The 16,890-nt window shown below is 42.4% G+C and overlaps 1 protein-coding gene across 1 annotated transcript; it reads left to right on the top strand.

Annotated features, from left to right (window-relative positions):
• Nucleotides 1-1,393: 1,393 nt before the first annotated feature.
• On the top strand, nt 1,394-11,850 carry LOC124190767 (solute carrier family 22 member 5-like). The gene is made up of 14 exons (XM_046583619.1): nt 1,394-1,496; nt 1,578-1,645; nt 2,665-2,981; nt 3,883-4,046; nt 4,434-4,574; nt 5,018-5,140; nt 5,597-5,838; nt 5,923-5,939; nt 8,366-8,664; nt 8,762-8,871; nt 9,244-9,458; nt 9,576-9,757; nt 10,226-10,398; nt 10,586-11,850. Exons 4-14 carry the CDS (start codon nt 3,909-3,911, stop codon nt 10,890-10,892), a joined length of 1,947 nt encoding a protein of 648 aa, XP_046439575.1. The 5' UTR covers nt 1,394-1,496; nt 1,578-1,645; nt 2,665-2,981; nt 3,883-3,908; the 3' UTR covers nt 10,893-11,850.
• Nucleotides 11,851-16,890: the final 5,040 nt, after the last annotated feature.

The following is a 16,890-nucleotide window of genomic DNA, read 5'->3' as shown; positions in this document are numbered from 1 at the left end:
AGATTTCTTCCGTCCGGGCCGGGATTTCCAAAGTAAATAGGGAACGTGGTCCATAGACAGAACGGCGGGACTAAATTAGGGAATAACAGTACTAGGACATGTCCATCTGTAACGAACGACTAAAAAAATAACACGATGGAATATAAGAGCTCAGGATTCGTGCTGCAGGCAATTAACACTCACGCTCAAGTCCCAGCAGCAGCAACTACGACGATGATAGATCTTTTCGAGTATATATAATATCGCCGAGTAGGCTAGTAGAGGCTATATTTTCAGATCTAGTCTTTGATAAAAACGAAAGGTTTTCCATGAGGCAAAAAAAAAGATATAAATCCAGTCATCAAAGGCGAGAGAGACAAGTGGGGTTGACATCATAAAAAACAAGTGTTATACTAGAATGCAAAGCACAGCTTTTGTTGAGTGGCTGCCTAGGCGTCGGCAGCATTGATCAAAGTACGTGCGACAGCGCCTCTACTCTGGGATAACGTGAATGTGCAGAGTGGCGTGAATAGAAACAAAAAATATACGAGGCTGGAGTGTAACCAAGCAATTAAAAGGATGGAGCGACGTCAGATTTTTTTTTCCATAAGACAATTTGTAACAGGGCGGAATTCCAAAAGAGAAAAAGTCAACAAGTTGATATGAATTAACTTTTTCTTTCGGCTCGTTACGTTATTGAACGCGAGAACTTATTAGTGACGTGAAAGTGTAAACAGCTGCTGTGGTGGTGAATACGCTCATCAACTTGTACAAGTTATGGTGGGGGGAATTTTGTAATGACAGCTCGGCAGTGTCGTCTGTTTTTTCTTGGAATTTCATTTTCATGGAGACAATCGATAAAGTAAGAAATTTACGTTTGTTATTCAATTTCCTGTCGGTGTACATTCGAGACAATCCCGACTGTAATTTAAGAGTGAAATTCAAAGTACGTTTCCGGTGAATTCTATACAGCCAAATAGTTACGACGTTACTTTTTCGCTCTTTTGAACTCGAATTCGTGTCGTTTTGAAACTTTGAAAATGCACGATGTAACTACGCCGCAGTTCTCAATGACTTTTCGTTGGAATTGTGTGACATCTCATCATTATTTATCACGGATTCTCGAAAACGAAACTTTTTCTTTTTACGTCTTAAAGAAACAGAGACACATTTTTGTAGACTTTTCAATTTCCACCGGGTAATCAAGAATGCGACGTTGTTTTGTTATTTTTTTTTTCATAATACATTCCGAGCGATTCTGGCGAAAATTCATTAAAAATTAAATTCGTTCCGTTCGATTTCTTTTTTAAATTTATGTATTTACGCATAGGAATTAGGATTATCGATGGAAAGGATCGAGAAATTATTCAGTCTCTAGGATCAAGATAACGGGAATCCGGCAACGTTCAAATCCTAAAGTAAACAAGTTGGATTTATGCAGCAGAGCAGACGGTTCCCGCCGAATGGGTGTCTGTGGGCCCCACATGTGCTCGTATCAAACGAGTTTCTCATTGCAGGTGCGAAGGTTATCTCTAATCCTAATTTCCATTGTGCCACAATTTACAGCAGCATTTTTTGCTCTCCATTTTGCATTCCAGATTGTGCCATCAATGTCTGTCAGCAGAGAAGAAGAAGCATCTCAGACAGGCAGGGCATACAGTTGCAGGTAATATTGATTTATTCTCTTGTATAAGAGTCTCTCGGGACCGGCGTGGTTGCCTGGCCAGTCAGCACTAGGTATAAAGAATTGAAAGTTTTCATAAAATCTGTTGAGGTCGCAAAGAATCTTGCTGAAAACGTTCCCTTTCCAGTAAATATGAAAGTTTGCACGATAGTTGGATTCATCTTTATCACTGTGTCTGTTAGTCTAAATTCTCTCTTGCAGCGAGAAACTCCCATCTTGATTTTCATTCCTTTGTTCAATCGCTGGTTCCCTTTTTTGTGTATACTCCCAATCTCACTTGGTGGACGCAACGTTCGACTCAATCTAATTGCTTCTTGGCCGCCCCCCTCTGTTTTCGTTCCCCCCGGGATTATGCTGCAGTCTTCGGGCCTGTCGATAACTGGAACTTATTTCTTTTAGTCGTGCTGGGAATTCCCACCTTGCCATTCCCTAGCTGTGTATTTCGTGATAATGGAGAAGACTTTTGGGCATCTGCTGTTGTGCAAACTAAAAACCCACAAGACAGCCAACAAAAAACGGGCTAACGATCCATTCCATCCAATGGGACAACCAATAGCAATCTAATTTCATTTGGCTGCTCCGCCAAATGAATTTTTTTATGTTGTGTTTGCCCATCAACAGACGGTTGCACAACTAATAACCATTTCAATTTCTCTGAGTGATTCTTCGTCACGGTTGCGTATATGCATAACAAAACGACTTTCAATAGTACATGGGCCATTCAGTTGTCGTCCTGTCAGTCATGTAACACGGAATTGAATTCAACTCTTCAAGCCAGCGGCAGAAACCAGAAACCGTCATTTTTATTTTCTTTCTATCTCTATAACGTTGCGTCACACAATGAAGGCCATGGCCATAAAACTCGTATCTATAGTAGTCCGGTTCTACATTTTTTATCCGCAGTTGGAAATCGTTGTCTGTGCCCTTGAGATCTCTGTGTGGGAGGGCAGCCAAAATTGTAAACGTAAATATTCCGCTTGATTTCTTTCCATCTTTTTTAGGATTCAGTTGGCAGCCGACACGGCTCGATAAAGGACTGCTGGCGCTTTCAATTTGATGCAATTGACGTTTGGAAAATTGGCCAAGAATAGTATGGAACAGTGCAGCGACTACTACTACAACCCCTGAAGCTTATTGATTGGCCAGCCATGTAAATGACAGACACTAAGGAAACGACACAAACGCAGCGCATAAGGACAGTGCACTGGTGATGCTACAACGCGAGCAGAGTTGGAGAAAGGTTGGCGAACGTCGAAACAATTCCTCAAACTTCCGCGCCGGATTGGAGTCGGCACTCGATAACTTTTGGAAAAAACAGGTAAATACCATTCCTATACGACTCAATATTTGAAGAATCCCCAACCGAAACTTTTGGCCAAATGAAACGCCTTATTGTAAGAAGAAGAAGAAGGGAAATTCGTAGGAGAATAAAGTTTTGGACAGGCCAGGGCCCATTTTCAGCATTTCACCGAAATTTCGTCTTCCGGAAGGATTCCTGACATCTGTATTCCTTATTTATATACGCCTTCGTGCTATGTAGGCTACTGAATATTGCCGCCGAGAAAACTGAGAATTCGACTTAATTAGGAAGAACAGCCGATGCCAACCGATGTGTGTGTGAGGGAATGCCAATATCTAGACGAGCTAGAATCCTGCTGATATTTTCAAAAAAAAAATTCAATCAATTGGTAAAGTCTCCAGGAGGATCCCACGTTTTGCATTAGAAATCCCTTTTCCGTCTAACGTGATTGAAACGTCTTCCATAGCAAATTCCATGCCGTGACTCTGCTTCCGTGCGTCCGCTTCCGTCTTCATCAATCCATCCCCCTACATACTATAATGCCTTTCCTATTTACTAAGCCTGGCCTGTTCTAGCTCTCTGTCGGACCCTAGACCCAGATGGAATCGGATTCTCTGGAAATCTTGTAATGAGCACGTTGTGCGCCTTACTGTAATATGTAATCCACACGGCTGGTGCACACAGACACGGGCGTTATTGTTTCCGAACGACAGACGGAAATCAAAGCTGGTGTGGATTATTTACCCTATGTATTTTAGCATCCAGCTTCCGTCCCTTCTATATTTTCCTTGCGGATCTTAAGACCGTCCTAATTGATTGAAATGGACAGCCCTGGGCTCCTGATTTACCTAATAAGCGTATTAGGCAACGGGGGGAAATCTATTTCAAGAATAATCAGCTCTACCTTTCTCATTCTCAGAAAGATAGGAATAACTTCCAGGAGAAATGGCCATTGAAGACTTTGACGACATTCTCCCCCACATTGGCAGTTTCGGTCCGTTCCAGAAGAGGATCCTCCTGCTGTCTCTACCAGTCAACTATTTCCTGGCCGTCGTCTACATGGCTCAGATTTACCAGACTCTGGTGAGACTCTTGTAAAATCTATCACGTTATTTGATCCAGTTGGTAGATCCTACACAGGATCTTTATTTTTTTTATCCACTAGCGTTGATAACTTGTAACTGATTACGTAATCCCAACGGTGACGTCTAGGGCTAGTTTTGTATTTGGTCCTTTTTTATTTTGAAACTTTTCCACCAATTTCTGCCCATCTCCAGTTAACATTTTTCCCCCTTTTTTGTCTAACGCAACTTTTCAACTCCGCTCGTCGTGACTTATTTTCTTGTTCCTGAATAGTTTGGCCCCCCATGTCAATAACTTTTTTGTTCTTTCTTTTCTTTCTTTGGTTTGTTATCTGCTGGTCGATGGTGAATTCGGGCATGTGGGGGCTGTTATATTCCGCGTCATTAGACGCCGGAGCACTGGTGCTCCGTACCTGAACTGAGCCACCTGGAGCCGTCGGAGCGTCGCAATTTGTCCATTCCGCTGGAGACGCGTGACGGTGAGCTGGTCTACAGCCGATGTCGCATGTTTGATGTCAACTTCACTCAAGTAGGCCATGACAAAATCAACTACCCCGTAACGATCCTTCCTCCTTTTTTATCTCATCCGCAAAGTTTGTTTTTTTTTCTTCCGGATAGTAGCAAATATCGATTGTTAGACATTTTTTCAGCCGCTTATTATTTTCTCTATTCATGGGAGGAGCATAACTTACCATCACGCATTATATGTAGAGCGCCCAATTTCACTTGCACATATATGCAGGATCCATCCGTTGTGTTTTGTTGCTTTTGTTGGCGCGTCAAGTTATTCATTGGCGTTGTGTTTCCCCCATGTTTCCTGGAAAGGCAAACCGGCATTGAATGTTAATAGCAGTGCGGCTGCATATCCTTTTGTAGCTCGACTCTACTACATGCGCCATCTTTTTGATGTCGACATTTTATTTGATGCTGTGGCAGATTTTTATAATATTCATTCGTTGCGATTTTGTGTAGGAGGAAGCGACGGTGGACGTGACACAAGGACGTAATTTGTCCTGGCCAACCAAGCCGTGCTCGGCCGTCGACGGATGGGATTACGACTTGAGTGGCGGAATGTACCACACCATCGTCTCCGAGGTGAACTTGCCAATTTCATTTTTTTAAAGACAAATTCATCAAAACCTCCCACCGCAAATGCTTTCAATAAGTCTGGTCTTATACTGAAACTCTATACTTGATTAGATATCTTGGACTGTCGGGATTGAATGCGATTGGGTACAATCTTTCATTAGGCCAGAGTACTGTAATATTAAGACGTAACCGACCATTTCCTAATCAGCATCAATGTCCGTCGTCCGCTCTATTAATCAAACATTCCCTTTTCATTCTGTCCTTCAATCTCTTCAAAGAGTTTTCAGTTTCAATGGGCCTCCCCGTTTCCTTTTGTGTCTGGTTTTTTTTCTCCTTTAACAAATTGAAAACTGAACGCAGCAGCCCATTGATTTATTTAAGCCCAGCCGATGGATGGGAAAGGAGAGGATCCCAGCAACGTTAAATTTTTAATTTCAATTTGTTTTTATCTTTTTTCGGTAGAGTAATTGGGTTTGCGAAGACGATTGGCGAGCCAATTTCGCCCAGGCCATGTTCTTTGCCGGCGCCATCGTCGGCAGTCTCCTCTTTGGTCTATTGGCCGACTGGTACGGCCGGCTGCCCGTCCTGGTGCTGAGCAACGTGCTGGCCTGCGTAGCGGGCGTGGCCACCGGATTTTGCCGAGGGTTCGTCGATTTCGTCGTCTGCCGCTTCCTCGTCGGAATGGCCTACGATCTCCATTACATGTAAGTCGTCGTGACCGATATTGATTGCGTAAGCTCCGCATTACGACTTTAATGTTGACATTATCTCTCTCTCTCTCTCGGCAGGATGATGTACATAATCCGTAAGTAATTCACTCCGGCCGCCATCAAGTCGTTACTCGTGAAATCGGATGATGGACTGCCGGCCAACATCCGACTCGTGTCATCCTTTGCGAAAAAACTGGGAAATATTGGCCAAGTAACTTTTGAGCTAATAGAGAAGTTGGACCCTGAGTCTTGGGTCTTACGGTAGACGTATGAATGCGAAATTCGAGTTACGTAAATTATTGATAAAGGGCGTCGGTGCCTGGAGAGATGGAGATCCGTCCCGTAAATAAATGAAGATGCGAACTGGCGAATAAGCGGATCAAAAGATGAAAAGCCCGGGCTTTTTGAAAAAGTAAAAAACTAGAAAGGGAGATTTCAAAAGATGGGCAGGAAAATCAAGGCGGTCCTTTTACTAGTGTGTATGGCATTTACATAGTTGTGCAACTCGACCAGATTCAACAATACCGTAGCGTATTATAAGAGGGGAAACTTTTGGAAGGTATTTTCATTTTAGGACTTTGTGCTTTTGTTTAGGAATGGGCTAGCAATTAAACGCGTCGCCATAATTGGTTTGTTATTGTTTCTCCCGTTTAGAGCGTCCCCTATTTTGAATGGACTTGTTCCCAGCCGACACGATTCTTTTTCGTGAATTTGAATAGCTCGTCGTTGGCGAAAAATGATTCAGTTGTGTCTATAAACCGTCGCCACTTTTGTTAATTGCATTTTTAAGAGCTTTGGTGTTTTATTCGGAAAAGCATTTGCGTTGCGTAGATCCTCTGATGTAATGTTTGGCTTAGACATTTCTATTCCGGCGCGCGTATAAAACAAGAGCTGCATAATTGCGCTTCTCGCATTCATTTGCATATAGACTGGAGGGTATATGAACAATGCCAACTACTGACACAAAGACCAGTCCGCTGTATTTGTGCTGCATATCATTATAGCTTGTTTGTAAAGTGCCGGAAATCTCGCAGTCCTTTCGTTGGATCGGCCTAGATTTTGGCGCGGAAATGTTTCAAGTTTGAAATGTCCAAGTTGATACTGTTGGGTAGGCGATCCAAACTCCAAAGGATAGTTGCAGAGAGATCTGTGTAACGGCGTATTATATTCAATCTCCTTGTGTCATTATGATATTCTATTTGACTCGATTATTCCCCGTATCTAGTTTTTAATCCCCCCAGGGTTCCACTATGGAGTATGTTGCTGCTGTCCGGCGAGGGCGGATAAGGAAGTCGGAAACAATCTCGGAAACTTTGAATAAGCTTCTCTCTGAGCCCTTTGGGGTTGCACATATAGTGTCGCCCAGCTTCTTCTTCCCACTCATCCGATCCGACCCGGACTCGAGAGTCTGCATGTTTTCTATCGATCCGGTTGAAACTCTTCTCCTCCGTCTCAAGACTCTTATTTATTTTCCTTTTGTGAAGCGCACCTATCTACGAGTGCGGAATATGTGCGTCGAGTCGCTGGTCCGAAACACAATTGATCTAGTTAGATGCAGCGAGGTGTATTTCTTGTTTTCCTTATGCGCCTGACTTTTTTTTCGTCTTCCAGCTCAAAGGATCCTGACTTGTTGAAAAAGGAAGAAGAAGAAAAGTTGACGACAAAGGTTGTTTTTTTTTCATCTCTGAAGTGTCGAGCAGTGCGGAATATAGTTGATATTTTTGACTTGGCTTCCTTAGATCACAATTCGCCGTTTTTTTTTTAAATCCTAACAAGAAAAGACGGAAGTTTCGGGTTCATCCAGTGAAAATTCCGGCTATAGCGTTATTCATTCGCTAATGCCATCATTAAAATAGAAATGAGAGATAGGGAGATGGCATTTTTTGAACTAGTTGAAATGTCATCGTAAATTGGTGGTTTTGTTTTATTCGGGGTAAAGGGAGGCAGTTAATTCGTTAATTGGGTAACCCACTGGGAATTTGTTTTAACCGGAATATAGGAGAAAGATCAATCTGTTCTGATCTCTAGAGAATGTCTGGCTAACCGAAAAAGAAAAAGAAGGATCGATTTTTCCACCATATCATTCGTAGAGCCACTATAACGGCCGAGTGGGGTTCCAGCTCTTGTACTGGAATATCTTTTAATTCTACCATTTCGTCTTCGCCCTCTTTTCTCTAGACAAGGGCAGCAAGATCTCTTATTGAGATTATTTCTCCTGCTAGAGCGTTTGCTGTTTGATGCAATTGTCTTCATTGTCGTTTTCCTCGAGGGCTATACTGGAGCAGCAGCAGCCCATTAGATGTTGAAGAGCCAACTTTTTGTTTTGTTTAAATCGGATAGCATATGGCGGTTGGCTTCCATTTGCTCTTTTGTTCTTTTGACTGTGCACAGTCCGCTTGACTCGCGTAGTCCGGATCAAGTTGGCTGTAGATAACGCCCGACAGCTTTTATTATTACGATGCGCATTTGAGTATGAAAGAAGATAAGATTTTTAATACCCCTTTTTCCGTTTTATTTCCAGTGATGGAGTACGTCAGCCCGGAGAAGAGGACGATAGTGGGCAACATTCCGTTGGCCGTCTTCTTGACGCTGGGCGCCGGAAGCCTTCCGTGGATCGCTTACGCCCTGGCGGATTGGCGTCTCTTCTCCATCATTACATCGGCACCGATTGCTGTTATCGTCGTGGCTTGGTGGCTGGTGCCCGAATCCGCACGATGGCTCGTTCTCAAGGGGAAAACTGATAAGACGATGGAAACACTCCGCAAATGCGCCCGCATCAACAACAAGACGGTCGATCCGTCCATTTACGAGGAATTTCAAGTATTTATCACCTCCTATTACCATCTGCTTACTTATTCATTCCGGCGGAAGGCAGGCATTGTTTATTCCTCCCCTTTTTCTTTGGGGGCTATTACAGACGGCCACCAAGAGGACTTACCAGCTGGAAAAGGACAATCCCACCAATTGGATGGATCTCTTCCGCTCGTCGAAAATGCGCCAACGGTTTCTCATCATCACGCTAACTTGGTCAGCCCTTTTTCACGTTTCTTTATTCATTTAATTTGACTGGGATCAACGTCACATTGACCGCACCCTTCTATTTCCGTCTGATACTTTTATACGTTGACACTTTCGCCGTATGGATGATTAAGTTTCTTGACATTTTTGTGGGGCTTTTCTTTTTATTAAAAACGATCCTGCGTATAAAAAAACACACAAAAGCCGAGGCTATTCGGCTGATGCAATTGAGTTAAAAGCCTGTCGGAAATGAAAAAAGAAGATTAATTTTTGATCATGCGCTGGATAATGAAATTCTAATTTTTGTTTTGCCCGCTCTATACCATTTATGCACCGTAGTAAAAACTTAATTGAAATTCATTTCATTTTCTCCTCTGACAGGATGGTGATTACGGTTGTTTATGACGGCTACGTCCGCTCTTTGGCCATTTTACCTTACAGCGTTTTCATCACCAACAGTGTGGCCGGAGCCCTGGAATTGCCGGCTGATCTGGTGCCGGTCGTCACGCTCGATCGACTGGGCAGAAGATGGACACTTATGATGGCCCTTGGCTTGGCCGGATTGGCCGGCATAGCCACCGGACTCGTTCCCCAGAGTAAGCAGCATCTACTCTCGAGTCTTCTTATTGCTGTTTGCCCGTTCATAAAAAACTGGGACCTGCAAACTGTCACGTCCACGTCTGACATTTCTTTTCTCTTGTTGTGTTATTTAGGTTCGGCCATGTTGATGACCCTGCTGGCCATGGCCAGCCGCTTCTTTATCACCATCGCCATGAACACGGGCCTCCAGTACACGGTCGAGCTCATTCCGACCCAGTTGCGCGGGCAAGGCACTGGCGTCGTCCACATCACTGGGCATGGCGCCACATTCTTCGCTCCCTTCATTCTCTATCTGGTACATTAAACATTGACTGGAGGACCACGCCGCCCTTGTATAATAATAACAATCCGCTATATACACTGTCGCTCGGTTTCGCCCAGACTCGACCGCCCGGCCCTGTCTTATAACTGTGCACATTGAATTGCCAAATGCTTCGGAGTTGGCACAGTTCAGCCGGTCGGCTCTTTTTAATTATTTACGACGTTCGCCATAGTGACGTAAAATCGAGTCTCGATTTATAGAAAAACATTGGGGTTCCTTGATGCACTGGCCGTGAGCGGGGGGAAATTATCGATCGGCACACATCCTGGCCGTCTTAGATAGTGCTACAAGGAATGATGCCTTCGGTTATTGTCACAGTTTGAACCTTCGGCTCTTGTATGTTGTTGACTCTTTTTTACGAACGACTGACGAGTGTTTGGGTTAAATAATAATTTTATCTCTCCCCTTTTGATATCTCTCTGGTCGTATAATGTTATATAGAGCACCTACTACAAGACCCTGCCCTACATCGTCCTGGGAGCTCTGTCTGTTTTTGGTGGACTCGTCTGCCTTCTTCTACCCGAAACGGCCAACCAGAATCTGCCCGAGTCGGTGGCCGACGCTGAACATTTCGGAGCCGATCAATCCTTCTTCCAAATGCCCTGCCTCTCCAAGTGAGTCTGCGTTTGCCAAAACTAACGTTCATCCAATGACGAATATGTTACATGTTTCAATTACGACCATGTCCATTTGTCTGGCTGTCTATTTGGTCTGGATGACACGCCCAAGTCTGATGCGACAATCAAGTGGATATTTGTTGATGTTTGATTAAGAACGAAGTTTCTTTGTATTTGCCCGTAGGCGGAGGGAGCGTCAACAAAGATTGAACGACGTCGAGGACGTAGCTGTTGTCAAAAGAAGTTTGCCGTCGTTTGGTTCTGCTGCTGTGGGCGGTAGGATCGCCAGCCCCACTCGTCAATACGTCAAGGACCTGTCAGATCCAATGTTTACGGGAATCGGGAGCGCCAAACTCGACCGACAACAACAACAGCAGCAAACGGTTCCCCGTAGACAGGAGGAACATCAGCCGGCTGATGGATGCTGGCAGAATGAAGCTTTCGCTACCGACGATATTTCTTGGGAAAAGCTTCAAACCACTCGATTGTGACTCCGCCTGTGATTCTTCTTCCAGATCCTGAAAGGAATCGTCTGGGATTTTTCTTCTTCTTCTTTCCTTTTTCCCTTTTTTCTTATTTAGAAAACGAAAAAAATTTAACGTCCGCCATTTTCATCTCGACATCCATTTGTACTGCCAGTCCTTGCGGGATTGACGACCTCCGTGTTGATCCCGCCGCTGCATTTCCCCCCAAAAAAGTTGGACAGGCGCATATAGAACCGACGGGGTTAAAATGGTTGCTGCAACGAGATTGTCCAAGTATAAAACGAATAATAATGATAGCTTGAAATTGCTCACACCGTAACTGGCACGTAGTACATTCCCCAGTCACGTCTACTCACGCACAATAGGGACGATCCCTACACACACACACACACCCTGGATCTGCTTCTTTCTTTTTTATTTTCGAATGCCTATCCGAAAAGAATTCCGCCGCCTGTCGCCAAATTTAAAAAGTACAAAAGCGGCGCCATTATTCAAATTTGATTTGGAATAATGCCGAGCGTGCACGAGACTTTCTCTTTGGGATTGCTAGGGGTCCTGCATAAAACGACCTTATAAGACACTGAACCCGCCGAGTGAAATGCAACTGTGACAACGGCCCCATATGAAATGTGTACATACGAATACGCACACTAACGCGCTCGAATAATTCGTTCAACTTGCGTGCCGTGTTATATCGCTAGCAGCGCTCAGTCGATTTCAAATGCAATATTCACGCAGGGTTGACAAATTCTTGTTTTCGGCTTTCTTTTTTTCCTTTTTCTTGCTCATCATTTTGTAAAATCATCTTCCTTTCTTGACTATCTGATCGGTGACATAAGTGCAATATTCTTTTAAGACGCTCCCAGTCTTGTCTCAATTGTTAATGCAGTTATCTGCGATTGTGTGAAATCGTGTGGAACGAGACGAAATACGAGAGGTTGACAAATAAACTAAATAATGTGAATCTTTTTTTGTTGGGAAATATTTAAAAGACGTGGGATATCGATTCGCATTGCGGGATTTCACGGGCGGAAAGGCTTCCGCGCTAGATACGTCAGAATCAGGTGAGATTGCGTGGGAAGGAATTAGAGGAATTCACTATTCGCTATAAAAATACAGATTTCTCCGTTTCTTAGTAAGATTTAAATTAATGAGCTATGATGATCAATGTCAGCTGTATATAGAAAGTCAAATTGCTAGGAAATTGCGAGACCCCCAACAGTAGATTACTAGAAACGATGGATTGGCATCTACCAACTTGCATTAGGACTTTGATGAACTTAAAGCTATGAATTGATTTGTTATTTTTATCGCTTGATAGTTACTCATCAATGACATTGCATGATGAACAAGTAATAAGCAAAGCCACACTGTCTATTGCTTTGGCATCTTGTTCATGGCACGAAATTGACATGTGATAACTACAGATACAAATTTTAAATGAACTTAAAGATGAAATATTATAAGAAACCATTGGTTCCTATGTAATAACGTCGTTAAAAGCAGCAAAATTATTCGTACGATTAGTGGTTTAGTAAAATTCTAATTTCGATTTCAAAATTACTCGCAATTTTTAACAGGTGCCCAAGTTCACGACTGGAAATCGATCACTTGTCAATGCAGCGGGAATAATCAACCTCATTTTGCCAACATTTCGGTTTTTCTCAGCAAACTTCAAATGGCCTCTAGCCTACACTCCTTTATACAGACGAGGCGGGGAATTTTGTCACTTTCACTTGGGCTGCAAATTGTAAACCTAAGACTGAGGCCGGAAATCAAACAATTTCCTCGATAATTTAAGAGTTTCTTTTTTCCACTAAATTCCGTTAAATGAGGATTGATCGTCAACTTCGAAAGTGTGTGAAATGATAGCTTATCAGTGCAATTTGCACGTCCTCAACATATTATGAATGTTAACTATTACATAATAATATCATCCCTATTTAGTTCACGTCAAGAGTATAAATTAACATGCATTTTATTTTGTTATCAACGTTCAACGAGAAGATTATATCATATGGACTGCTTTTCTGGAACGTGTAGCTACTGGTCGTTTATATACGCCACATCGCCACCACCGCTACAAGAATTAGCATGCGAACAGCCATGATAATCTGTCAATAAAAGCGATGGTGTTGCTAATTTTAAGTGAACGGACATGATGAGTGGTGTAACGTCTATCTTAATATTCTCCCCATTTTACTATCATTTTATAATTATAATTACAATATAAGACAACGTAATCACGCACCGTAAAGAAATTATAGTCGTGCTCATTAAAAAATGAACCGATAAATGAACGGAGAGTAAACTTCTTCAGAATTACACCGATCCAGTTTGTGACATTTCTACATTATAAGCTGGCGTCCATTATCATTTTGAAATTTTGTGTACGTGATTGAAATATTAGGATAATCAGCAGTGTTTTAAGCTCGATATATCGAGAAACGTGATTGCTTAAGAGGTTGTGAAGAACGCCTTGGAAATCAACTAGAAATTTAAAAGACATCTTTGTCAATAATAAGTGTGGTAATCAGTGTTCCAGTTTTTAGCAATTCCATTTTAGTTTAAATTATCTAATTGCGATTATACATATAAGGTAACGCAATTACGCACCGTCAATAAAATAATGATGTTCATTAATGAGTTGAACGAAATCACTTGAAATCAACGTGAATAAATGTAATTATTTCCCCATAATTTTGTGTTAATGTCTTTTTAACGACTCCCGCCACAAATCTGTAAAAAAAGCTAAACAGCAGTTGTTTGCTGAGTAGTCGACTACAGTCAATTAATTTATTACATCTTAAATTAAGCAAATTTCTATAGTCAAGGGCGTTTTAAAGATACTAGTTATTGTTATACTAGTTATCTAAGCTTATAAAAAATGGCAATGTAACAACAAAAATTGAAATTGAAAACCAATAAAGCCCCCTAGCGACCTTGGCTCTTTCCATGGAATCCATGCTTTACAAATCAGTGTGTGACCTTGCCCAGTGCGAATCGAGTTCGTTCCCTTATTTTCTCAGCGCCAGTTTCGTTGTTCTCGTTTCTTTATCGACGTGTTCGAATCAAATTATTTATTGTAACTCGTCAACACTGATGCCCAGAGCAGTTATTTGTATATATTATCATCCCCACATTGGGTTTCTTCTTGGAAACAAAAAACAATGTCGTACGAACAGAGGCAATATCAGACTCATGGCGCCCAAAATGAATCTTTTCAAGTTGGCACGTTTCTCCCTTATTCTAATGCCGAAACTTTTCTCCAACAGCCATGTGTCGCTGCACCTTTATTTCATCCAGCAAGAGAAGATGGGCTGTCACATGTGGAAATGACTGATGCTGTCGACTACTTTAGTGCAGATTGTCACTATCAGCCCATCCCTTTGAATACTGACCATGATCGTGCTGCTAGTGAAGTTGCAGCCTACAATCTCTACGAAGTAAGTTTTTAACCCCATAAGTGATTGCCTGTGTTTCGGAAATAATAAGTTCACTACAATCAGCAATGATTCCCCCAACTTACATTAATGTGATGTTAATCACTATGTATTATTAGACTCCTTAAACATAATTTGTTTTATTTATTTTTCTCGCAGGCCAATCAGAACTATGCTTGCTGGAATGAACCATTCACTAAAGCCAATTTCGTGCAGTTTGTTTCTTCAGTTAACACCTACACCGTTTCATCTGTGATGCCCACAACACCAGACATCTCTCCTTCCTTTATGTCGATAAGGCCAAAACATCAAGTGGAAGGAGTAGACCCAATGACACTGCCCACTTCAAATGACGAAAACCTGAAGACAAGTCAAGTGTGCCCTATCTGTGAACGCACGTTTGTTTACCAATTGAACTTTGTCAAACATTTGACGGCTGCAGGCTGTTGTCAACCTCCTTGCAAAAAGAGCCGAAAGGAGCCTGATATTGACACGACTGAGACCTTTAAAAATAATACCTTGCCACGGGCCAGCCGTGCCAAGAAAGTCACCCGATCTAATTCGACTAAATCAAGAAAACGACCAACTATTCCTGCAAATCATCAACCAGAGTTTCTACCCAAGTCAGAAGTCCCGTCTGGTTTCCAGGAGACTTCACCAACATTAGAAAACGAGGATTTAAAGATTCATCAGGCTACCCCGCAGAGACCTATTTATACTACGGTTTCGTCGGAGATGAATTTACAAAGGCCTTACTACATGCCGCCAAACGTCATGTTCTGTCATTTCTGTAACCTGCAACTGAGCACTGAAAACCTCTATCAACGCCATCGTCTTGCTCACGCCCTTGTGATCCAACTGACACGATGTCTGGAACTCTCCCTGCCGACATTTTCACCTCCAAGTAATGAGACTGCCTCTGGCAACAGCAGCAACTCATCCGCCCTCAATAATTGGCTCACCGACCAAATCCGCGTCAATTTTAATGACCAGAACTGGCTGAGACTATCCGTCCGGGAAGTGGAGCAAGTGCTGGGCAACAGCAACATGGATGTTGATATTCGACAGCGCCATGGCATCCGAGATGACACAGAGTTTCAGAACGTTGTTGACCTTTTAGTTACTCAAGATTTGAACCTGTCTCCGAGGAGTGACTGTTGTGAAATCTCAAGAAAACCGTTTTTCTTTCCCGAGGAAGCCGCTTGTACGTCCGTACAGTACCATCCATCACCGACTGAATTGCTACCAAGCAGCTCGGATAAACTTTCGGTATTCAGCTTTATTACTATTCAGTTTCTTGGAATATTATTAAATTTTTTCTCCGTCATTTATCAGATTGTTCCGGTTAACAGCCACCTGATGCCGACTAGTCCAGTTTACCAGTCATCCGGAAATCAGATGGAAGCCGGATGCAGCGCTTCTCATTATCCAGGCCCAAACTTGTTGGATTTTAATCAGTCGGAAGAGTCTTTCAATTCGTTAGTGACGGACCTCGACACGGTTGAGAAACAAATGGCCAGCCTGTTGAACACTTACGAGTCTATTTCCTCAGGTAACAATCGCTAATTCATATCCTTCGTTTTCCCCCACTAATTAATGACATCTCAAGTTAGAGTGTGACGAGAATTTCACCCAGCCCGAACTGATATTCCAAAATGATTTTGTCGATGACTCGCTGGATATTTTTCCGGTGCGGCCAAAAACTCCATTGCCCTCAGAAAGCGTCGAATGTTCCTTGACTTCCGAATTGAACCTTGACGTCAATCTGACAAGCTGTAAGATGTATTCCTTATCGGGAGACGTTGACCTTTTGACTTACAGACTCGATCAGAACGACGTATGAGGCCAATCCAAACAAAGAGCGTTTATAGAAGAAAAAAACAAAAACCCCGAATAGTGCAGTTCCCCTTCACCGTTACCCAGTTACGAGAGAAGTTGCACTGCCACATCGTTTCGAAGTTTTCCTAAATCTTATTTTCAGTTTATATTTTTCTCTCCAAAGTTATTGGTTGTAGTGGGCGGCAAGTCCTTTAAAAAAATTTGTTATATTGCTTTTAAAAGTAGTTGGGAAGTGTAGTAGTAGCAGAGAAAAAAGAATAGAATTATTTGTTTTATTTTTGAAAAGAATAGAAAGTTTTCCTGTACGGCGCAAACCGCTTTACCCAATTCCTTTTCTTAAACTTTTTTATTTATTCTTTTTCTATTCTTTTTCTTTTCTTCAAACAAGACCTTGACGCTTGACGCCATCAAGGTGATCGACCTTTTTTGTTACATCTTTCGTTTCCGTGTACGAGGTAAGATACTTGATCTTTTACCAAGGGTAGAAAATCCGAAAATGAAGAAGGGCCACAATTGGGGGGAAAACCAGGGGAACCTGAGGAACTTTCACCTGGAAAAGTGTAAAGGGAGAGGGGGGCTGTAAGAGAATCCTCCACGTAATCTTCACTCGTTATCTTTTGTTTTTACGTTTTCTCTTTTTTTTTTAAATTCTTTTTTGAAAAAGAAAACAACTCAGGTATGGACAGGAGAACTTTGGAGGAAGGTGAAAGGACGAATATGGA

This window comes from Daphnia pulex, chromosome 3 (assembly GCF_021134715.1).
Source record: "Daphnia pulex isolate KAP4 chromosome 3, ASM2113471v1".
Lineage (NCBI taxonomy): Eukaryota > Metazoa > Arthropoda > Branchiopoda > Diplostraca > Daphniidae > Daphnia > Daphnia pulex.
The sequence above is the reverse complement of the archived record's forward strand: the minus strand, read 5'-3'. Positions and strand labels throughout refer to the sequence as shown.